This window comes from Anguilla anguilla, chromosome 8, assembly GCF_013347855.1.
Source record: "Anguilla anguilla isolate fAngAng1 chromosome 8, fAngAng1.pri, whole genome shotgun sequence".
NCBI lineage: Eukaryota > Metazoa > Chordata > Actinopteri > Anguilliformes > Anguillidae > Anguilla > Anguilla anguilla.
Window position 1 is genome coordinate 23,658,554 of NC_049208.1, and position 24,517 is coordinate 23,683,070.

The 24,517-nt window shown below is 37.2% G+C and overlaps 1 protein-coding gene across 3 annotated transcripts in view; it reads right to left on the reverse strand.

The window, feature by feature from the left end:
• Nucleotides 1–24,517, reverse strand: part of mapre2 (microtubule-associated protein, RP/EB family, member 2) — a 39,333-nt gene that overhangs the window by 5,408 nt on the left and 9,408 nt on the right. The window contains exons 1-5 of one of the 3 annotated variants that reach the window (XM_035429206.1): nucleotides 19,995–20,253; nucleotides 12,235–12,362; nucleotides 6,210–6,355; nucleotides 5,586–5,802; nucleotides 2,200–2,339 (exon numbers count right to left, since the gene is read on the reverse strand). In XM_035429206.1, coding sequence (XP_035285097.1) covers nucleotides 2,200–2,339; nucleotides 5,586–5,802; nucleotides 6,210–6,355; nucleotides 12,235–12,362; nucleotides 19,995–20,116 — 753 coding nt within the window. In that variant the 5' untranslated portion in view covers nucleotides 20,117–20,253. Of the gene's footprint in view, nucleotides 1–2,199; nucleotides 2,340–5,585; nucleotides 5,803–6,209; nucleotides 6,356–12,234; nucleotides 12,363–12,701; nucleotides 12,724–19,994; nucleotides 20,254–24,517 lie in introns of those variants that run through there. The other 2 variants (XM_035429207.1, XM_035429208.1) reach the window with 2 other exon arrangements.

A 24,517-nucleotide genomic window follows, 5' to 3' on the forward strand; every position in this document is an offset into this window, starting at 1 on the left:
CCTTTTGAGACTGCGTGGTCATATATTGTCTTGGACAATCCGTTTGGGAAATATAGGCGCATCTGTGACGCCTGGGTATCTTCCAAAATAGCTGTGCGTAACACCACACCTGTTGTTTACGGCGTCGTCGCCCTTTTTAGTACAGTCTGACTAGATTTACAATTCATTTATTCGGTAGGCGAGAGTATAAGCTTTCTAACGATGTATAACATGTCTAATTCTGCTTTCGGAATAGCGTTTTATAGGTCAGCGTAACAGAAAATATTCTTAGCATAGCATTCACTTACGCAATCACACTCTGTTAGCAGACAAATACGATGCACCTAACGAAACATGTTCAAGGATATTTCGTAATTTCTTGGAAAATACTATTATTATTGAGGACTTCTGAACATAGCTAAGCCATATGTTTGCTGATAGACCTAGCTGACATCGTTTTCTGGAGCAAAACAGAAGCGAATAGAACAATATAATTGATACTGTCTCTCTGTCTCTATCTACTGAACATAGAGGAGATTTCACCATTGCTATGTAAGTATTATCGTTCAAAATATTTCGGTTATATACGTTCTTTTTGAAATTGAGTATTTTTAAATAGGTTAGTGGTGTTATATAATGTAAATATTTCACACTGTAATGTAAGCGTTAGACGGAAGTGTAATAGTTTTTGTGAAGCGTGCAACGTGATGACGTCAGAGCTGGAACATTGCCAAAACGTGGTGGACGGGTGAAAATTGTTTTCATGTTGTCTCATCCCCATACAATAAAACATACGAGAGTACAGAGTATAGAAATACACACGAGTTAATTATTACACATTTAGGTACTGTACCGCATTGTGTGACAATGTTTTTGCATTATTTTTTTAATCTGATAGCAATGTTTCATCTTAAACCCTCATAAGGGGCTCATTTATATGCTTTATAATGGACAAAAAACATTTTATTCAATTTTGGAGAGATTTTGGATATGTTTCTGGACACCTAGCTATTTTAGACCACTGTACTGACTGAAAGCTTGTAATTCCCATTTGAAAATTATGCAACAGTGATTTTCTTGAGTCAAAACAGTTGATTTGTAGTGAAATACATGGATATGTTATGATTTACAGCAATGCATAATTTAGACATTTTGGATAGATTTGGAGATGCTGGGTACACTGCTTAGTTTTTGCTTCACACATCTATAGTAGTTCTACATATCCACCCTTAGATTTTATGAACTTGTGGTCAAGAGGTTTTTGACCTAGCACATGTATAGTTTAACCTCCTGCATATATTCAATCTCGCAGTATTTCATTGCGAACTTAAAAAGTGCAAATTTATTTTGGATTTTTTGTCAAAACAATTGCATTTGTGGCACTTTATTTCTTCCAAAATTATGAATATAAACTAATTTGTGTTAGTATTGTAAATTGTACAAATGTCTTGCTTCATTTAAGCCATTTTTCAAGTCTCTGTGGTGTTCACGTCTGGAGTTATAAAGCTTTAAATAGGGTACCCCCTAAATGGGCAAGGATTGGCAAAATTTGGCTTGTGCCTTAAGAGGTTAAGCTGTCATCACAGACATTACCTGCTTGTTAAGCTGTTATCACAGACACAATATATGCTCGTTAAGATTTATTATTCAAGATAACTGTGCTTGTTAAGCTGTTGTCACTGACATTACCTGCTTGTTAAGCTGCTGTCACTGACATTACCTGCGTGTTAAGCTGTCATCATAGACATTACCTACTCATTACGATGTTATCATGGACATTACCTGCTCATTACGATGTTATCATGGACATTACCTGCTCATTAAGCTGTCATCATAGACATTACCTGCTCATTACGATGTTATCATGGACACTACCTGCTCATTACGATGTTATCATGGACACTACCTGCTCATTACGATGTTATCATGGACATTACCTGCTCATTACGATGTTATCATGGACACTACCTGCTCATTACGATGTTATCATGGACATTACCTGCTCATTACGATGTTATCATGGACATTACCTGCTCATTATGATGTTATAATGGACATTGCCTGCTCGTTAAGCTGTCATCATAGACATTTCCTGCTCATTACAATGATATCATGGACATTACCTGCTCATTACGATGTTATCATGGACATTACCTGCTCATTAAGATGCTTTCTTCAATGCATTAGCTGGTCATTAATCTGCTATCCAGGAGGCATTACCTGATCATTGAGTTGTGTGACCTGTGCCTCCAGTTCCTTCTCTCCTTTGGCAGGGGCTGTGGGTGTGGGGATCTTTTTAGCTGACGAGGGTCTTGATGAAGGTGTTGAGGGTTTAGTGGCTGAACTTGACTTGGTTGCTCCTGGACATGGCACAACGTATGTAGTCCATTAGTATTCAGTAAAACAACATAATTACTATATCAACACCATCACTCCGTTTAACACTGCGCATGGAGCACAAGTCATCTCTAATGTGTCGTTACCCTGCCTCAATTAGCTCTAAACACTAACACCGATTTACTCGTAGATTAGGCTGCATCACAATATCTGATATAGGAAAATAAATAATAGTGAGGTGCTTTGATTCATGGGCTTAAGACGTTTAGCTAAAATGTCAGATCATGTAAATGATGGGTCTATTTGAATAATTAAGAGCTGAAGCTGACATGAAATCCAGAAACTGATATGGAACCTCCTTGCCCACCCCTGCAGTAAACCAAGTCATCCTGGCTCTCTGTGGTTATTAAAAACCCCCGGTGGGTGCTGCAAATGCTTTGAGACTGAGGTGAGTTAACTTGTTCAAATCAAGTACTTTCAGAACCACCAGATGAAAAGTACCATATAAATGCAATTCATTACTATTATTATTATTATTATTATGAGGACCAGAGGACCAAGCACAAAACCTGAAAGCCACCTTTTGTTTAAGTAAGGAATGTAAGCCATGGTGCCAACTGGCCACATGGTGGTGCTGTAACAGACCTCTGAAATGACAAACTGACAGTGTTGAGTTCCAACAGAGGTTGTTAAAAGAAATGACCTCTGTACTTTAATTCATCTCAAGTGTTTGCTTTCTAAATATAATTTACCGGATTTTTCAATGACAATTTTTTAAAAGAGAAGTTTTAATTTTAGAAAATAACCCAGGTGTAATTACAGTAGTATTGTGAATAACCATCACAAAGCTGTATTGATATAGCCACACACTCAAATTCCAAGAGACTGACATAAAACGTAAAAATAATGTTTTGCAAAGTAAAATTACTGAAGTTTACACGCATTACATACAATATCTGAACAAGTGAAACATCCAAACAGCACCATTTGTACAGAAAGTCAACCATATCGAAACATCTTTTTTCAGATGTCTTCAATTTCTTTGACATCAATATCTTTATGATGTAAAATGACTTATTTTAATAAAACAATGAATCACACTAATATTGGGACATCTGTTAACATTTGTAAGTGTTGACAGTTTGAATGGACTTGCAGTTTAGAGCTTTTTTTTTTTTTTTTTTTTCAAACATCAAGTATGGGGAGTTGATCCTGGAGATCTCAGTTACTAAAGATTTGCAAATGTAGCCCACTGCATTAGAAAGTGACTTTTTGCCCCAAATAGTGGCCTGTTATTTTAGCCACCATATTTTCAGCCATTCATAGAGTTCTAATTTGAGCAATTTTGTTGGTGTCATTTATGTGGGTGCTACACACTTCCATTGTAAAACTGAAGCCTCTGTAACTGTGGCCTCTTAGCAACAAGCCAAGCACGCACACATATAATTTGCACCTCTGTGTTCATTTCTACAGTGAACATGGAGAATGTATCTTGCCAGCCCTACTGTCAGTCTCCACATTATGCAGATAATTCAATTTTTTGGACAGAGGCTCGCCCTCATTCTTCTGCAGAGGAAATGACCCTGCTCTCACACATAGTTTTTCAGTGATGTCAGTGGGCTGTAAGCCATTTACTAGTCTCTGGAGCCCTTTACTTCCCTGAAGCCTGTAGTATGCATCTAAGTGCTGAACTGAAGACAGCTTTGCAGGTTTCTGGCAGGAGTGTTATGCAAACTGTAACATCTCCATGTATTTTCAAGGCGGATGATTTCCCTTACGAATTTCTAAGTGTTAAACTTTTCTCCTGTTTGAAGACTTCGCAAAGCCCATCTGCAGCTGACCCGTTTAAGAACCATTAGCTATGCCCACAGGAAAACAGAGAAGGAATTTAATTAGAGCAAGAACATTTATTTTAATTTACTTCCTTTTTAAAGGCAAATGTGTCAAATGCATGTAGGTACTGTAATATTTTAACCTTACTTATTTACTTTTTATTCTACCAAACATACCTTGTTCATTATCCCTTTTGTGGCATAAATCACCAGCCAATCATTAAGCCAATTTGCTTAACTCCCTGTGGTTTTCAAATCTGACTATATCAATAAATCGGTCAGTGTATAATAAAACGCCTTTAAAAAACTTCTTGATCTCAGTGTGGTGTGGGCGTAGCATGACAAATGTTTACATTTCCATTATTTGACATAATCAAATCTGCACCCCCCCCCCCCCCCATTCTGAATTGCTAGCTGCGTTTTCTTGCTTTTTCATAATCGCACCTTTGCAGCATGTTTTGTGGCTCATTTACAAGTAAGACTTCCCAATGAATGATGACATTGTCAATTAAGTGTGTAGAAAGCTTTAAAGTTTGTTGGTATGCAGATCCTCACATTAAAGGAAAAAATGCATGAAAGTGGTCCATTTTATAAGATAATTTTCCCCAGGGAAGGACACCCCTGGACCCCCCTACAAGTCTGGCCTCAGCCCCTCAACGCTTTTCTGCTCCCTCCCAAACTACATGTAGTTATAGAATAGACTTACAAATATGACTGAGCATCACATTTTTGAAAAGAAGGGGGAAAAAAGGTGACAAAACAGTGCTTCAATAATAAAGAACCTTTGTTTGTTCAAAATACCAGCATAGAAATGTGGGACAATCTCATTTTCAACAACTCAAGCTGTCGCTGAGCCAGTTCTCACTTTTAGCCCGTAACATCATTCCCTTATTTGGCCAACGCTTTTTTTTTTTAAAACTCAGTTCGAAGTGCACTGAATTTACACTGAATCAGCCAATCAAGGGGACCCATGACAACAGTGAAATATAGCCAGTTCCCTCCATACTGCTCTCCTGACAGGTATTATTAAGGGAAATTATATTACTACATTAATACACACATCTCTATATGCACATATATCTACAATGTGAAGTTCTTAAATAGATCAAGATTGTGCCAGTCACAAAATTCACTCCAAGGAAATGGCTCTTTGATGTAGTAACGATTATGGTAACTGTATTGCATTTATATAGCACTTTTCTTTATGGTGAACCTCAACCACCATTAATGTGTGGAACTCACCTAGGTGTTGCATAGCCATTTTGCAGCAGAGCAGTCACTGCACATCAGCTGAGGTGGGGAGGGAGGGATTGCTCACCCAGTTCAACTGGGAATGATTAAATGGCTAGATTGAGAAATCCCATTGGAAATGTATGAATGAAACAGCTAGCATGAGGAGAAAGGATGACCTAACCCTCTAGCACAGTGACAACCTACCTGCTGTAGGGGAGCTTGCTGCGTGGTGGGACTTCTTAGGGAGATTGAAGATCTGTTCACCAGGGTCTGGGGGAGGAATGGCATCTTGGCCCTGTCTGGCCTGAATTGGATTGTACTCCTTGCCATCGTAGTTGGCATCAAAAAACTTCTTGAACCACTGGATGAAATCTAGGTTATCCTGAAAGCGGCCTTTGACCAGCTTCTCCACAGGGATAATCTGAGGGAAGCAGTAACATAGTATCACCCCATAGTCACACCGTTCAATTTCCCCCCAGAGCAAAGATTTGGAGATACAATTACTGTCAAAATAAAAACTGGATTCATCTGGACAATGTTATCATCAACAGCACCTCCACCTTTCCATTACATTTCTTCCTAAAGTACCAAATTCTGAGCTTTTGGGGTCCGGTTCTCCAACATACTCATTTTGAAGGAATAATATAAGCACTGTGTTACAGTGGCTTACTGTAAAATCCACTCAGTGCCCTGCTTGTTGTATTTTCATTAATACTGTATCTGCTGTATTTTAGCTAAACACCATGTTCTGTGCCCAATAGGCTGGAATATATGTGCTGAGGCACAATTGCGAAACTGTATTGCGTATTTGGGAACTCATCCACTAACCTTGTCCACATTCATCCTCTTGAAGGAAGCCTGCAGCAGCTTGAAGTTGTGAATGTACTCATGCTCCAGTTTGGCCTGAAACTTCACCTTCTTCAGACTGATGCAGCCAGGAAACAGCATGTCCATGAACTGGCAATAGGCTGCTCCTGTAAACAGAAACATCAGGGTTCAGTCAGTCTGTCTCTGGCATGGGCCACTGCAGTGCACTACCACCATGAACCAGCACAGAGCAGACTTAATAAAACTGTGATAAAACAAACTGTGATGCACCAATGCAGTGGCCCCAGTTCACCTAGTTGCATTTACGGCCATCTTGCACCAATAAGTATATACGTTACAGCTGGTCTTATCCCCATTTTATCAACCAAAGCACAGTGCAGCCAAAATGTATGTGAAAAAAATAAACATTGAAAATGAAATAAGATATTTATTTCATTGCTTATTTAACTATTTAATTAGCGTGACCCTTACTAATATTAGTAAGTTAAGGTCGGCTCGTGTTGAGCATGGCTGACATTTTCATACCAGTATCAATAAAGGCTGGTAATGTAAACATTAACCAGTCTCGCAAGCCAGACTTCCAACAGGGTCGGAGGCTAAGACTACCACGCTGTTAGCCGTCCCTTAATTCATTACCAATAATCACAGGTATTTTCTATTTCCAGAACACTAGAGGTTTTTTCCTTTTTGTGATTTAATAAAAAATTATTTTTAAAAACACATAAATTAGTCTTTATATCAGCCCTGTTGCCTTATCTAGGCTATCTATTTAATTAAACTGAATTTCGCAGCCCAACCAATATAAACAAGTTACTGCTTTTCTGCGTAAAGGCCGGTTGATAGGCCTGCATGTAAGATTTTTGCATGCAAGTAACTTGGCTTTTAACATGGAAAATGTTGTTTTGTTGAAATATCACAACAGGCAGGAACTGAACATTCATGAGAAGAGACAAGGAGTTTTGAGAATGCTGTTTAATAGCCATCACATAGCCTGTCAGTCATACGCACTGCTCATAGTAAGGCTTTAGATAATAGGCACTTTTGTTTTGATGGGAGGATAATTGTCATGCCAAAACAGCTCCATGTATAACAGGAATGACTGAAATGTTAAATGGATGAAGGAACCTAGTGTCCTTTAGTGTATTTTTTCTTGCATACATTTTAGTTTACACTGGCCATTTTGTGGGTCCACAAGCAATCTGACTTCATACATAAAGCTTTGCATAAGGTTTGTGAAAGGTATCTTATTTTAAAAACAAATATATTTGAATACAACTGAATTTAAATGAATTAAATATAATTTAAGTAACTGATAGTTCAATACAGATCCTAAAGAAACTACACCCTCAAAACAGTTACACATCTGTAAATCTGAAATAAAAATATGAGTATGCTATTATTAATTCTTCAGAAATAACTTCACCATACAGCATATTCAGGTTTAATCGTGCCTCTTTTAAACCTTAATTTCATCAGTATCTATGTATACTTGCTACTAAATGTTAATGCATAGGTCCAGCAGTTCAGCTTATGAATTGCAAAAAGACCTTGCTGGATTTGACTTGTTTAGATTATTGCACAAATTATCTTTAATGGCTCTAATTTAATCTGGCCTTACCTAAATATCATGCCTTTTATTTTCTGACATACACTGTATGTCAATGTTTATCAAGTTTTAGCATTCTATGTAAGATGTCCCATTTTCCATTCAGGTATGACAGCTATGTGTGGGTTAGATAGATAATAGATTTTTTCATGAAAAAGCACAAAACAACATGAATGCACCATTCAGACCATCTTGGCTCACCCGTTAACTATAAACAAGGGAGTATCCAACACAACTGTAAAACACGATGACAACTCTAGGTAAATATGCATTTCCTGACATTTGTGCAGAATTGGCCCCTTGCTCTACTAACAAAACTCAACCTGAAGATGTGTTGTGTGATAGGGTTGGGTCAATTTCCAGTTTTACCCATGCAAATATGGTGTATGAGCTTAATACGGCACAATTTTATGCAAACCAACCCTAGTGTGTGAACCAGAAAATGTAAAGTATGGTCTGTTTTACATGTTTGCCTTTTTTTGCAAGGATGTTGTCCAATTACAGCCAATAATTTATATAAGAATTATGAAAATAAATTATTTTAAGTAATAACATTAAATGGCACAGGGGTCTTCTTTAACTTAAGGCATTATATATGTGTGTCTGATATGCACATCAGGAAACAGAACCTGAAACAGAACAGTGCAAAATATAGCAACTGTTGATTTATTTTATGAAGCATCTGCTGACTTTTAATGTATATGTGGCATTTGGTCCGCCGGAGAGGCGGATTGGTCTCGGCTGTGCCGGCTGGTGGAGGGAGCACACGCACCTGGGTTACGCTGGCTAATCGGCCCAGGTGCTTAAAGGTGTGCTGCTCTCCCCAGTTCTGGGCCGAGAGTGGGAGCTCACACAGAGAGAGTGTTTATGATTTTAATTTTGTTTTATTTCTGGAAATGACTTCAAGCAAGAATGACCAAGAAAGTAACCCTCAGCTGGGATGTTGGAGGAGCTGGCGCTGGCTGAAAAGCGGGCCAGCTACGGGCGGAGCATAGGAAAGTGGCAGCGGCATTTTACTCTTTTTTTGTCTTTATTATTTTAGCTTGTTGTTTTAGTTTATTGTTTTAGCCTGGAACCTGTGAGGGGGAAGGATTGTCCATTTTTTTAATTTCATGTTTGTGTGGGTGCGCGCTCTCTCTCTCTCTCTCTCCATACAGCAACCAACGGTGTTCCCCAGCACTGCCGCATCACCCTCCTAGGGGTGTCACGCTGGCATGTGACAGTATATTTATAGATTATAATGCAATGTAATTGGACACAATACCCAGTTATATACCTGAAATATGCATTAGTGCCTTTTGCAAATATGTGATCTCTTACAATGAAATGAATTGGAAATGGCTTGGAATTCTGCAATTAAGTAGATTCTACTGTATTATCATTAACCTAAACTGTTTCTGCCTCTATGTGCGGATTGAACTGAGAAATAAAAAGTCTGAAAAACCTTCTACGTTGCTACAAGGTACAAGTAACACCAGTGACAAAAAGGATGGTGCAAGCATTCTTTGAGTGAATGTATAAAAATAAATACATTAAAGGTGACATTTTTGTGGATCCATTAAGTTGTAAGGTTAATATCGTACCCTTTAAGTCCACTTTTAAGTTACGTTTTGAGTGACAAAAATGGAAATGCATTTCAAGATATGCATTTCAATTACAAATGGCACTATTCCTGTGTTAATCCTTCAGCATAGGCGATAGTATTCCCTCCTCCTCAAAATATTGAATTTTTTCCAATTTTACATTTTGACAGTTTTTTTTTCCCACTGCCTGCATCTCAGTGCATTGTGGTAGTCTCTAGAAGACTTCACAGAACTTAACTAAATGTAGCTAAATATAGGGAGACAACGCATAAAGTTGATAGTGGCAGTGAAGCTGGACTGACTGCAGTCGGTGTCATGCAAAGTCATCATCTAGGCTAAGCCCTATTTTGAGCCAGGAAAACCCCTAGTAACTGTCAGATTTCATACCAGGAACTAATTTCATTGCCCTTGCTTGTATTTTTTTCCAGAGCTTTGGTATCTTCCTTATGGTGTGTTGCCCAGAATTACATACAATAAATACAGTAAGTCGTGGCTGAAAAGGCTTTGTATAATAGTGTATTTTTCTGTAATTTATGGTCTATACTTATTGCAATACATCCCATTTGCAATTCATCCCTACATACATCAAACTGAACACATTCCAATCTGTTCCCGCCATAAAACACTCCCATCTTAAATTGATATTTCCCACATGCCAGGTTTCTGTCCACTTAGTTGCAAGCCTCCCAGTTTTTGTGATCTACAAATTTAACTGGCTGGCCCTGTTCATTATCTGATGAGTTATGTAAATAAATAAGAGAGGCCCCACCACCAATCCATGGGGAACTCCACTACCCACAGTATCTTGCTCTGATAAAATTCCTTACTTTTACCGACTCTTCTATCCTGGAGCTAATTCATAAACACACCCTGAAATAACTCCTGTAAAACTTACTTTAGCTTCATTCTTCATTTTGACACTGGGCCTCATTCACGAAACGTGTACGATCACATTTGATCGTAAGCTGTGTGTAATGTTTCCAAGAAAATTACGGCATTCATAATTTTTTTCTTATCTGTATTTGTTCATGGCCGTGTCCTTATGCTAATCAGATGAACAGGATTGCACATTAGATTTACAGTCAGCATTCTCATACAACTGGGATATGAACAAAAAAAAATGCTGGTCTGCACGTGTTTCATGAATCCCATGTTGGTTTTTTGTAGGAACATTTGTAAGAACAAAAGTAATAATAATTTAAGAAAAGTTCTGTGAATGAGGCCCAATGAGTCTGAAGTGGTCATCTGTAAACTGCTTCAAATGGAGAGGTGGAAAATCCAGGTCGAGAAAGTAAAAGTCCTACTCAGTATCACCTGGACTTCCCAATTAGCACAATTCTTCAGCTAGGAGGTATAACGAATTGGTGAACTCAGCACCAGTTGAATTCATGGGTGGATTAAACATGGGGTAGGACTTTTACCTTCTGACCCCTGGACTTTTCAACTCTGTTCAAATGTATAATATTAATAAAAATGGAATCTATATACATTAAATGCCAACATAAAGGAAACACTTGAGTAAATGAGGAATACAAGGTTTTCCGTAATCTGGTGCTTCCACACAGGCGTAGTTTTTCAATTAATTGAACACCTAACATTCCATAATGCTTAGGGTCATGTGTAAAATACTGAACAGGCCCAGCTGCTTATTATTTTGGTTACCATGGCTAGAAGAAGAGATCACAGTGACCAGGAGTAATTGGTGGGGCATGTTTGGCAGTGACTAAGACAGTGACTAACCCTGTTCTCAACAACCAGACAATGTGCGGTGAACACCAAAAAAAAAAAAAAAAAAAAACCCTGAAGGCCTGAGTGATTGCTGCCCATTCAATAGGAACTGAATTAAGTTATATTACGCAAATGTTCACTAGAGGAAAATAATGATAAGCTCACAAGCTAAAGAGTACTTCCCTACTAGACTTTATTTCCCTACTAGATTTGATGAGAGGATGAGGGGGAAACCCCCCCCCCCCCCCCCCCAAAAAAAAAAAAAAAAAAAAAAAATTGTTAGCTATATAATATGCCAAATTTGCTGGTCAGCCAATAGCTTGTTGTCATATATTTGGCAGAGAATAAATGTGTAAAATTACTTTTCTATTCCCTAAAGGTAAGAAAGTCATTAAATTGTTACCCAATTTTATACTAATTCCACTCAGGACAGAAACAGAACAGACAACAAGTTCCCATTTTGATCACATTATACAAAAATGTCTCCCGTAACTTTTCATCCCATTGAAAAATTTTACATTTTACTTACATCTTACATTTACTAGATGACATGCATTAAGAACTGCATCAGTTGGGTCACTGCTCAAAAATGTATGAGATCACCATGATGAATAATGAAAATGTGACCTTCAAATTTAATGTATATCATAATTTAATATTGATCTACATTCACTCATTACATTTGTGACAAACTAGCAAAAAATTAATAAAACAAAAAACAGAATTACTCATGTCTCCCTTTCAGGCATTTCATTAAAAAAGATAATTAATGCAAATGTGCCAAATGAAAACACAAAACTTACACAACTGCTCAACTATCAACAACAATGGCAATTATTTTCAAATGAAATCCAAATGAATGCATCAACAGTGTGACTGAAATATTTCAGATGAATTCCATCTCAGACCATCCTCACAGACAAGCACTTGGTTAGCTATACACAGTATGCTAAACTCTCACCTCTGCGATTACCCTAGTTTCTATTGCTGCCGTTTATTACGGTTCATTTTGTTCATCATTTGCCACAACTGCTCCTTAGTACTGACAGAGAACCATGAGAGATTTGTATTTGCTTAAAACACGACAAAGGCAAAAGTCAATTCTTACCTGAGGACAACTGCTCCACTTTAGTGTAGTTTAGACAGAGAATGTCATTGACCCAGGCAGTGATGTCATGCCTGCTCATAGTCTCCTGGGTTATTGAGGTAGAATATACATTGACCGCCATTCCCCAGCTGAAAACAAAAACACAGCAATATTCATTCATAGAAAAGTTTCACACACCTAATGCACATTTGTAAAGGTATTACTGTTAATGCAACAACCACCAAGGTACATAAACTGTGCAGAGTACAGTGAGAAAGAGGGAGATATTAATGCACTATGTGGAAGATGTGTAGAATTAGCTGAATGTATAGTCTCTACAAGGAAGGGTATTCAGTTCATAGACATAGAGAGGCAGAAACAGACACAATCATGGTGCATTTCCATTATTGACAGCAAAGCTAAACACTACAGCAGGGAGAAATAGGTGAACACGTTCCCTAAGGATGGATACAGAGTTGAGTACTTGCATCATGCAGGAGGAATCCTTTACTGATTCTGATGACACTCCTACTGTTACTCTGGTCCCAAGACAGATCCATGGCTTGTCTGTGTACAAAGTGATAACGAGGCCCAATAATTGAAGGAAGCTATCCTTTTGTCCCGTCAGATTCTACAGTTCCCTGTAGGAATGTGCCTTTTCTAAGCGTAACTGAAGTCTAACAATTTCTTTAAATGCGCAATTTTGTGACCACCAATATAACTTTGTAAATGCACACAGATAAACCTTCTGTTGACCTGCATGCATACTCTAGAGTGTGATTGAGCAATACTCATAAAATGTAGGCTATATTCTGAACAGAAATCACAGGCTCCTGAGTGGCTCTGTCTGTAAAGTCCTTTTTCGAGAGCAGACAGAGTCCTAAAGCCAAGACCAGGTGTCAGGTCTGGGAAAAGTTAAACATTTATCATTAGCCTATTTTTCACGCTGCACATATCAAAATAATCAAATGAACATATACGTGATTTACGCAGATACGGCAAAAAGACCTGAAGATACTGATCCTATGACTTCCTATGAAAACAGGAATAGCCTTCAGGCTCCTGACTTAACATAACATAGCAGACACAAAAACATTTTATCCTAAGTGCCATTAAGACTAAATTATTTCAATTATCCTGTTTTTTCAGCACCCAACTTGACCTATTTCATGACAGTGCTTTCCAACACACTGCTTTCTACACATAGATATTATATTTTTAAGGGAGGCATAGCTGTATATGAACTGAACATAATAAAGGACTGGTTATAGTGCACTGCATTATACAGAACAGTTCATGTCACGATTTCAAAGCCTTTATTTACTGAAATTCTTTGTATTCAGGTGGTTGTCATTACAGTGCAATAGGGCTACACAGCTGAAATTCCCTTTTCAGCTTATGTGCTTCATACTTCACCGGGGAAAAAAAACAATACAAAGTATCTTATTCATCCCATTAAAAAAACAACTATCCATTTTAAGTGATTTCAAAGACACTATTTTGAGAAAACATCAGAATCCTCGAAAACCCTCCCTGCTGACATACACACATTTTTTAAAAGCAGTGTTTTCGAAGGTACCTTAACGACACCGATCAAGCAAGGGTGGCATGGTACTCATATCTGAATTTCACAGCTTTGTGCCATTGGCCATACTTATCACCACCTAATAGTTTTTTGTCTGGAATTTCCATTGTTTTATACAGTAAAATAAACACTTTCATGAGCTACAAAATTAGGGACCTTACAAAATGAACAATATGCGAGGTTCAAGGTAAATTCCCATCGGATCAGTCATATCCGACTGCTTTTTTAAAAATCACACAAGTTGAAATTGAAAAGCAGCAAGATGTCCTAACTACTACCAGTCAGTCCTAAAAGTATATCTAGTTGATCCAACAACTGACTCCAATCCTAATAAGTGCATTAACTGTCAACACCAACAGCAATTCACTTTATTTTGAATATAACCTAAGACATGGCTATATTAATTATAAAAAAGAATGTCACATCAGATATTTGGTAAATAATTATAAGATGTAAGAAGCTAACTATTAAGTTCAGCAAGCTTGCCATTATTTCACATATGATAAAGTAGACTGAAATCAAACCATGTTTCTGTTCACTTACTAGCTATCCTGCAAAGAGCAGTCAGCTATCATTATTAAATCTGAAATGCTAGCTTGAACCAGTCTTACATTAAGCTTGTACTCACCAGATAGCCTACGTTATCTGACTAGCAACCAGTCAGTTGAATCCACAGATCAATAGCCACCTATCTACCAAATAAGCAGATAAAAACAACATGAAAGCAGTCCTACATCTCATTGTGATTATTGATCTTGGACATTTGAGTCCAGAACCCTCTCCTTTTTAGCAGCATGAAATTTTGAGGAGAAACTGATTTTTTTTTTTTTTTTTTTTTTTTTTTTTAAACCCCCCAAGCACAAATTCTGATGAAATGATAAAAATGAATGGGAGCCAACGGGCACTTGGAGGTCAAATTAATTCAAATCTATGGCATCAAGTCAACTTCTAACTTTAAAACTAGCCAAATTAGCATGTTGCTGAGAATACACCCATCTGAACGACACCTGACACGGAAACAGTCAGACTCTTACACTACACTGAAAAAAATCTGTGCAATTGTGCAATGGCAGAATCAGATCTAAATCTGATGTGCTCCATAATAACTCCATAATGTTCATGACATTCATTGTAGGAAAAAAAAAAACAGGACTTTTATTGCTTAAGCTCAATCCTCACTGAAATCTCTTTTCCATGTTCAGGTAAAAATGTGTTTATTAGGGTTTTATTTATTCTAGATTTTATTATTTATTACCTTTATCATTTTTTTTGTTTTACATTCCACCGCATTTGAGAAAAATGGGTACAATATCCACATGAATCCTCAATGTGAATAGTACTGAAATTTTAAAAGGAGTATTAACTGCAACTAACTGAACCTTGAACATTTCAGATATGCAATGCTTAAAAACCATCTTCCAGTGAGCTGGAGGTCTAACTGACATGCCATTTCTTAATCTCATTTACAGAGAGCTGTCTCTTTGTAAACCATGTTGGAAAACTTACCACTTCAAACAACATGGCTGTCATGAGCTAACCAATAACATTGACTTATTTCCAAGTTCCCATTTCCAGTAGGGGAATGATCTACTGTATACTCTGCCACCACTCTGTAAAAATTTTGATTTCCATCTGAGGCAAGAGTCTTTAAAAATAATTGGACAAATCCAAAGAATCCACAAGAATCAGTGACAATATTTTGATATCTTGGACTGAGGATTTTTGGAAGCCATCTGAAGTTACATATACTGTACATGCATTCAGCCTAGTTTTCTCTATGGTAGTGTACTTGCTGAAGCTCTCACAAATTGAGGAAGATGGTGACTGGACATTATAAATGTTGAGTATAGAACAGAGGACAAATATAAAACGTTCTATAAAATGTAAAGATTAACCTGCTTACAAAATGCAGTTTCCAAAATATTTTGCTAGTACACGTGCAGTAGCATAAACATGTGTAGTGCCACACTACAGCCTGTTCATGAAGGTTGTATTGAATTCATTGTCTTTGGTTAAAAAAAATAAATAAATAAATAAAAAGCTGTAATTCTAAGCCAATTTTTGCTTCTAGGCTATAACTGACAAAGTTGAACCTTTGGTGAGTGACCACACCTTCCCTCTAGTGGCCTGCACTACATTTTTAATTGACACATATTCTGAGTTTCTATATTACTAGAGCCAAATCCAGACAAAATATATTTTATGTCTCCAAATAATTATGAATCTCACTGTACATTTAGCTGTACTGAACATTTGGAACGTGCAATATTTTTTAATAAGCTCTGTAAACAAGTCAATTAAACAGTCTATGTGATGGCAACACCACTGTCAGAAAGGAAATGTGATCCCAAGACGTCCCAAGATGCTGTTAAGATATTTCTAAAAAAATAAATAAATAAATAAAATTTTCACTACAGTGATAGGCATTTGCATGATTTTCTGTGCTCGATAACCTGAGGGAATTTTTGATATTTCAGTACTCATTTGCATTACGAAGGCTGGGCAGAGACAACAAAATGCTACATTTTTAAATTAATGTTAGCTAGGCCTATAGATCATCTATCGACATAAACACTTAGCAGGTCTACTGTGAATACAATAACCCATCAAAAACACTTACTGCAATCCATTTAAAAAATTTGACCAACACTTTCTTTTATTTGTAGGCTACTTGGTACAAGAAAAATGACTGAATCTCTGCGTTTCTTTGAGCTAGAATGTATGTATGCTTGCATGCATCCATTTCTCTCTCAAGACTTAATTATCTAATGATTCATAAATGTATGCATTACCCTTAACAGTTACTCATAACAAAGTACAAAAATAAATGATATCTCAACAAAAAATGTTTTCAACGTACAAAAGAAGTTACTCACACATACATTTCATGTGACACAAACTTTAAACGACCACATTCTCTGCAGATAAGATGAAAAAACACAGGGCCAAGTTACACAAAATAATTCAGGAAACATTGGGTAGCATTGCTTTGGAATAAAGCTTGTTTAAATTGAATGAGCTAATATAGTCAATATTGTTTGTTGTAACTTGGCCTTATTTTGATATCAAAACTTTTATATCTATATCAGCAGTAGCAACCCCACTACCCCCCCCCCCCCCCCCCCCCCGGGTTGCACCATCTCACCACCCTGCCAACAAAGATAGCCTGGGGGAAACACTGGTTAGCTACTTAGCGTGCTAAGTGGCTAATGTCACAATCTCTGGCTAAATTCAGCATGTCATTGTTTTCAATTGTTGTTGCATTTTGTTGATATATTATTGCAAGCATCATTTCCTGTTGAGTGTAGTATACTCCTTTCTTTTGTTTGACCTTTGTAGTTAAGCTTACAGACTGACGTAAAATACTTGTCAGGATTTAGCTTCACTTGTGTGCTTTGTGAAATGCTTAAATTCTTCAACTCATCCATTTAAACCTGAGTGCCTTTACAGTACCTTGGAGTCTCGTGTCAAGTTACCTATTCCCCCATACTAGACTGTAATACCCTCATGCGCTATGGTGTTCATAAACTGCCTGTAAATTTTTCAATTTTAATTTCCATTTCAATTTTACTTCTGGGCTAAATGATCCTCCATAACTCTTGTCCTCTTAGCCATGAAAAAAATGAATACAATTGTATTTTTTTTTTATCTAAAGAATGCATAAATTAGGACATTTTTATGTTAAAACTTATTTCTATCCAAGCACAAAATTGGAATAGACAGGGTATAAGTGTTAAGTTAGCCACAATGACACAGCAAACCGGCTGCACTTAGGCACCACATCAGTACCTCAGAAAGCCAAGGAAAACCCCAATATCATCAGCTCTTCATTAAATGTGTCCCCGTCAGCAGAAGTACTCTGAAATCAAAGGCCGTCCTTTAATTTAAGCCGGAACAGATAATTGGAGGCCTGTTAATCTGGGCCCCTGAAAGCATCCTGAGGGCAGTAGTTATAGCCGACTTCCATAAATGGCATCAGGTTAGCTTGATAGGTTTCTACAGACACAACTTAGAAATTAAAAACATTATGACATGCCGCTAACATGATTACTATCACAGAGCAAAATGCTTACAGTTTATCACTGTCACTTTTCCCCCACTGAGGTAAGGAAATCAGGACCGTGAAATAACTAGCCTAACTAGTATTCAGTAAGTAGCAGCAATCAGAGACAATTTCCCAAGGTGAAATGCTCAGGAGTTAATGGTACATGCATAATTTTCAAAAGGAGGTATGTGGGGAAGCGTAAAATTGAATGGGATTCAACAGAAAATAGGAACTGTTAAGAAACAGAGGGAGACTGCCAAGATTCCAGCAACAATCCTTGTTTGTCCTTTGCTCACCTTTTTAGGTCAAATGACCTTATCTTCAGTAAGTTTTTATTGAGGGTGTGGCATTCAGGCTTACTCCTTTTACTCTATACAGGCCTAAGTTATCAGCCGTTCTAAGAGTTCATTTTAATTACTTTCATTAATAAATCACATAACTCTTCTGTCCACAAAGGTGAGAAAAATCACCATCACCTTCGAAGGTGCAAGCCACAGTATTTTAAATTGAGCAGTTCAAATCAGCTGTAGGAACAAACGTACACTTCACATAAAATGGCGTTTCACAAATAATTTGGGGATTTAATTTTTTCAACTGTGTCCGCATGTTAGCCACATTAAATTTTGATAATAAGCTGAAAAGTGGATGAGAGTGAGCACAGGATCTTTCCGCAAGTTTTCTGGATTCTTCTGCTGCCTATATACAAACATTATTTCCCAATATATGGTACCAGCCTATTTCACCAGCCTGCCCACAGCCCTATAAAACTGATCCTATAATGTTCAAGGCAATTGGCACCTCAGAGCCTACAGAAGGAATCCCTTAGTCTGTGCAATTATTAACATGATTATGAATTAAATCAACCACTATCTATAAATGGGCAAGATTCCCAATGAAAGCAATCCAGTAAAACACTGTATTATATTTAGCATTTCATTTTAAGCCTGTATGAACTCAATAGAGCAGCAGGCAGAAGAAGGTAATACCAGAAGGTATTCACAGGACAAAAAAGCCAGCACCATCCACAGGACAAAAACGCCAGCAGCAAGATCAACAGTTACATGCGATTGCAAAACTGTTTTGCGTACATTTGAGACAACTGCAAGAAAAAAACGTCACAGACAGTGTAGGGCAACTCATTCATTGAAAAAAATCACATACCCATAAACTATTTTAATACGAACAGCTGTTTTAAATTTTAAAAATCGTAAAGAACTATGTATAGGTACAAGAGATGCCCACAAAATTCAGTGACTTCCAACAATGCGCTCTACTAACAAAAAATACTAACCATGCTGAGTCCCAAAAGTCGCAAAGGTAAAGCTACGTGCTGCTTTCCTCTTTCAATCATGGCAGACATTTAGCGTGCTTATCCTTCAGTAGGCTACCAATTATTAATATATAGAAGGGCTAGAATATCTAGAATTTAGCAAACGTTATTCAAAACATGCTTCACCTACCATTCCAAACTTCAGAAACCTTGCTAGCTCAGTTTGACTACTGCAGCAGTGTACGACTAAAAAGAGAAATGCATCTTCCAGGGCAAATTAACGGTATAAACATGACACGAATATCTGGATAAATGACCAATGACCAATTCCAGTGACCTCCACTGTCACAGGTACCAGTAAAAGGCACACTACTTACAAAAAACCCACCATCCTTTCGATTCTGCCCGATATGAAACCGTTTAATTCCTGTAGACGTAGGAGACCGATCCATTTTAGCCAGCTTGCCATTTCAGCATGTGAGAACACTGATTAACCGGATCCATATTTATTTATTTTTCCTAAGATAAAAAGCAAAACCCCTGCACAAAAAGGCCTTTCAGCGAATTGCGCCATTGAGATGGAATCAGAAGCTATTAGCCATTGAGCAAAATGATGGGGACGTGCATCCGAATGACCATGTAAATAACGCCCATTGTACAATAAAACGAATAATGAGAAATATGAAGCCAAAACGTGATACACGTCGCTTTATTCTGATGCATAATTTGACTAAACGGGCTTATTTATAACGAATAAAACCATAAAGGTTATATAATCTCTGTATTTCCTGATTTCACTGCAGCGATGTTTACGATAGCTAAGACAGCTAGCTGTAGCTTGCTAGCTAACCCGCACATAATGCAGCACTGCGCTCGTTTACCTGTAGGCGCGCTCCCCTCGCACAGTATTTTTTCTGTAGGGAATGATGTTGGTTCCGTTGTCCGGGATAATGTCGTTATTATTTTCTCCATTTGGGGACAGTGCTTGGGTGGGACCAGGCATTGGGGCTCTCCAAAACTGAAACGATTCCTGTTCAGTCTGTGCGGAAATTACGCTATGCTAAAGCACTGCTCGCTGTTTTACTGCTTATTCTTCACAAATCCTTGACGTCAAGCGCTGCCCCCAAAGCAGTAGCACATGAGTCACGTGACTGTGGGGGTGGGGGTTCGCTATAGCAACCGGCGAATTCATCAAATGGAGGCTAGAATCTTGGGGCCTGTACGTATTGATACCGTGTATCAAACTCAACAATGGCGTTATTTTCAAACGGGTTTTTAAAATAAGAACGTAACTCCACCTGGATCTTTGCACCACAACTAATTGCCTTTTTGATGAGCAATTAAATTTTTTAACTTTACAATCAAACTGAATCAATTGCACAATAGTTCCGTTCAGTACATTTAGCTAAATCAATAGGCCTAAATCTACTTCTGAAAATATATTAAACTAACCTAGCACTTGGCACCGGCTTCATCTAAAGAATGGGACATATTGTGATGAATATATCTGACAAAAAGGACTAAATCTAAAAACTATCAGTCCCTCCGTAAAATAAAATAAAAAATAAGTTGGTGGAATTGTGCTTAAAATAGAAATATTGTTTCACATTTCAGCAGTAAATTAGCGCTATAATGTAGGCCTACAGTGCACGCAGGTAATGACTGAAGCTTGGCCAGTTAAATGCCCAGTTTATATCACCTGAAATGTATGGTTCATACATGCTCAAATGACTTTGAATGGTTTTGCAAACGTTGACACTGCAGGTATTTTTATTACTTTTGATAAATTATTTCAAAGCAATAATTTATTGGACGAGCTATGCAGGAGTTGAAAAAAGAGCTAGAAGCTTAGTGTTACATTACATTACATTACATTACAGGCATTTGGCAGACGCTCTTATCCAGAGCGACGTACAACAAAGTGTATAACCATAACCAGGAACAAGTATGACGAAACCCCTAGAGAGAAGTACCGGTCCAAGTGCAGGGAACAACCGCATAGTTCAACTTGGACCCTGATGGTTAAACTGATTAACACTAACAATGAGAACGGCATCATAAAGTGTTCATAAAGTGTATTTAACATTTAAGATGTAAAAGATAGGCATAGTGACAAAATTAGTTAACAGGATACCTTTAAAAAGCTACAGTAAGAAAACAAAAAATGACAGGTTTTTATGGTTATGAGGAGTTCCCCTCCACTTCTCATTGTCATAATTATTACTTGTCTGTAACCTGCAGAACATACTGGGATCTCTAGTAAATCTAAACCTATTAACTGATATTTCGCAGGCACAGCTATCTGCAGCCGGTCAATTCATTCACTGTAATAGGTAATACCATGGTTGGCGAACATGCACCATTTCAGTTAGGCCTACTACTCATTTAGGCCTTTTTATCTTCTTGGCTGGAACACCTACTGTCCCTATTAGACATTCTGTTTGTAGCATATGCTTTACTCTGACAAACACAAACCTGCAGGGTTGTCAAAATAACACTCCTTTATGCAACTGAACACACGCATGCAGCCCAAAGCTATTTGGACAAATTACTTTGTTCCACCCTATAACATAAATGTCTAGAGTGGAATTCAAAACTGCCCCAATGATAAATTTCATTTAAATGAAAAAAATACATCAACCCACAGTAATATATTACAGCATATAGAACCTGACACTTTTCAGAAAGACTAAGACTGTGCATGCTTATTATGAATGCTGTCACAATAAAACAGTTAATTCTTCAATTCTTCAGCATAACAAAAGTGACACTATAAATGATACCTGATGCAAAATTAAATCCTCAACCTTCTGGACTGGCTTAATTTTTTACTGAACATGATAAAGCAAAGTCACAGGCCCATCTATGTAGTCGAATACCCATCAGATGGTGGTCGCTTACAGTATGGGAAATTTGGGAATATGGAAAGCTTGGAAAGTCAACAGAATGGATGTAATTCCCTAAAAGCATGTCTGTATATACAAATGGGAAGCAAAGCATTTTTTAATAAGCTTCCTCATAAATCTTAATTTCTAATTTCTTTACACAGTAACTAAAAGGGTCATTCCATTTCAAATCAAAGAAAATTTGGGAGGCTCATGTACTTTGTCTTGGGAACATTTACCGGACACAATGTATGAAATACTTGAGTTATTTTGCATGCACTTCAGTCCTCAACTACCAAACAGTCCATCAGGCCTCTATTTAAACACATAATCATTCATTTAATTGCACCAATCATTTCAGATAATCATTCAAATACCAATTATTCAGGCCCATGAGAATAACAACAAGTTTGTTTTAGAGACTTTTCCCACATTTGTCAGATTCAGCACATTTCTGTAAAAATTTAAATGTCCACCAAGTACCAATCAAGTGGGGGGGGCGGGGGGCAGTGATGTTGATACAAAATAAGAAACAGATAGAAGTGCAAAATTAGGTTCAAGGCTAGCTTTTTGAGGAGCAACAAACAAAATAACTAGCTATCTAGCTATGTCAACGATAACTATGTGATATGGGCATTTTATTTAATGAAATGTTTGAATATTTCATTAAATAAATGAAATATTAAAATTAGAGCCCGACCGATGCCAGATTTTTGGGTCCGATGCCGATCCCGATTTTGGAGAGTCCTAGCCCACCGATTACCGATGTTTTGACCAATATTTTGTCAAAAAGTGCAACATTTTCAAATCAATTTGAAAAACTTATATTTTATTAAAGTTTCTATATTTAAGAACATTTAACTTATAAGCAAAAAAATAAATAAAAAAACACACAAAGAACTTAAAGAACATAAAAAGATGATATTAAATTAAATATATATATTAACACCATCTTTAAGTGTGTGAAATCAAAATAACTCCACACCTTGCTTTTACTCCTTTCTTTTCCAGCCATCTATAAAAAATTAATTTAAAAAAAATCAGTTTTCCAGTTTCAAACATGTATTTTTATGAATATTATTATTATTGTTGTTGTTATTATTAATTTGTTATTATTTCTTAGTATCTATTCTCAGTACATTAATTATATTTTCTTATTTTATTCCTACTACATGATCTCAAAGAGTAAGACTATCTAGCGAGCTTCCCTGTCCATAAGAATTAGGCGGTGAAAATAACTACAATGCGCTCTGACGCGTGACTAGATGACACACTCGCTCGCAATAACGCATTAGCTATTGACACAGCCTCATTATTTATTATATATTCTCAGTAAGTTAAATTAATCATATTTTCTTATTTTATTTCTACTACATGATCTCAAAGAGTAAGAGATTATCTAGCGGAGCTAAAGAGTGAATCAAGTGTAACGTTAGATTAAATTAAATTGACTGGATGAAATACGTGAAAAAAACAATGCGCTTTCGTGCAAGTTACCCGCGCTACCTGTTGGTTGATTCACTTCTCCAACAGCAATCCTTCTCTCATGTTATCACGACAAAGCTAGATAACATGGCTTAAAATGATCCATGTTAGAAGTGTTTTATCTGCGTTTTTACTGTCTGGTTAGCTTGCTACGATGACGCGTGACTAGATGACACACTCGCTTGCAATCACGTTGGCTGTGTAAATAGCCAACGCGTGATTGCATCATATAGTAGCTAAAAAAAACAAATGTGTGATACATTCAATCACCATTTTATTTGGCTGGTTATTTATTTGAGAATACAGCGATGTCTTCTGGAAATGTCGATCCTACGCTGCTTATGAGCTCACTGCCACTTCATAAAGGCTTGCTAGCCAGCTAGCTTGCTAAAGTGAACCAAATATGTTAGCTAGCTCGCTCGCTTGATAATGAGGATTGATAAACATAATGGTCGTATAAACGCATTTAATTAAAAACTTTCACTAAATATACATACCTTTCTTGCGGCAATCGAATCTGTGCATACAAGTCTTGCAGTGGAGAATATTTGATGAGGCACCAGTGACAAACGTCTTATTAGAGAAGTAGCGCGTCAGCGGCTGCAGTTCACACTTGTATTAGAGCTCCCTCTACTGGATAATTCTAGTAAATAGCAATTACAACGTTCGAACAGACAAGTACAGATAAATAATCATTGTTTTTTTTGTTTATTATACTTATTAAAAAATCGGGGCACATCGGCGGCATAACTGCCGATCCCGATGTCGTCAAAAAAGTCAAATAATGGCCGATATATCGGCCAAACCGATATATCGGTCGGGCTCTAATTAAAATATGTGTCTTGCATTTAACACGGTTTCCCTTTGTCTAATATATAATTTTGTCTAAAGATCGGAAACCATTTAGTCTGACAAATATTCAATAATAGAGGAAATCAGGAAGCCGGCAAATAATTTTTCCTGACACAGTATTTCCTTTTATATGTAAGGTTATGTTCAAACTATGTTGTGTGGTGCAACACATTTTCTTTTAG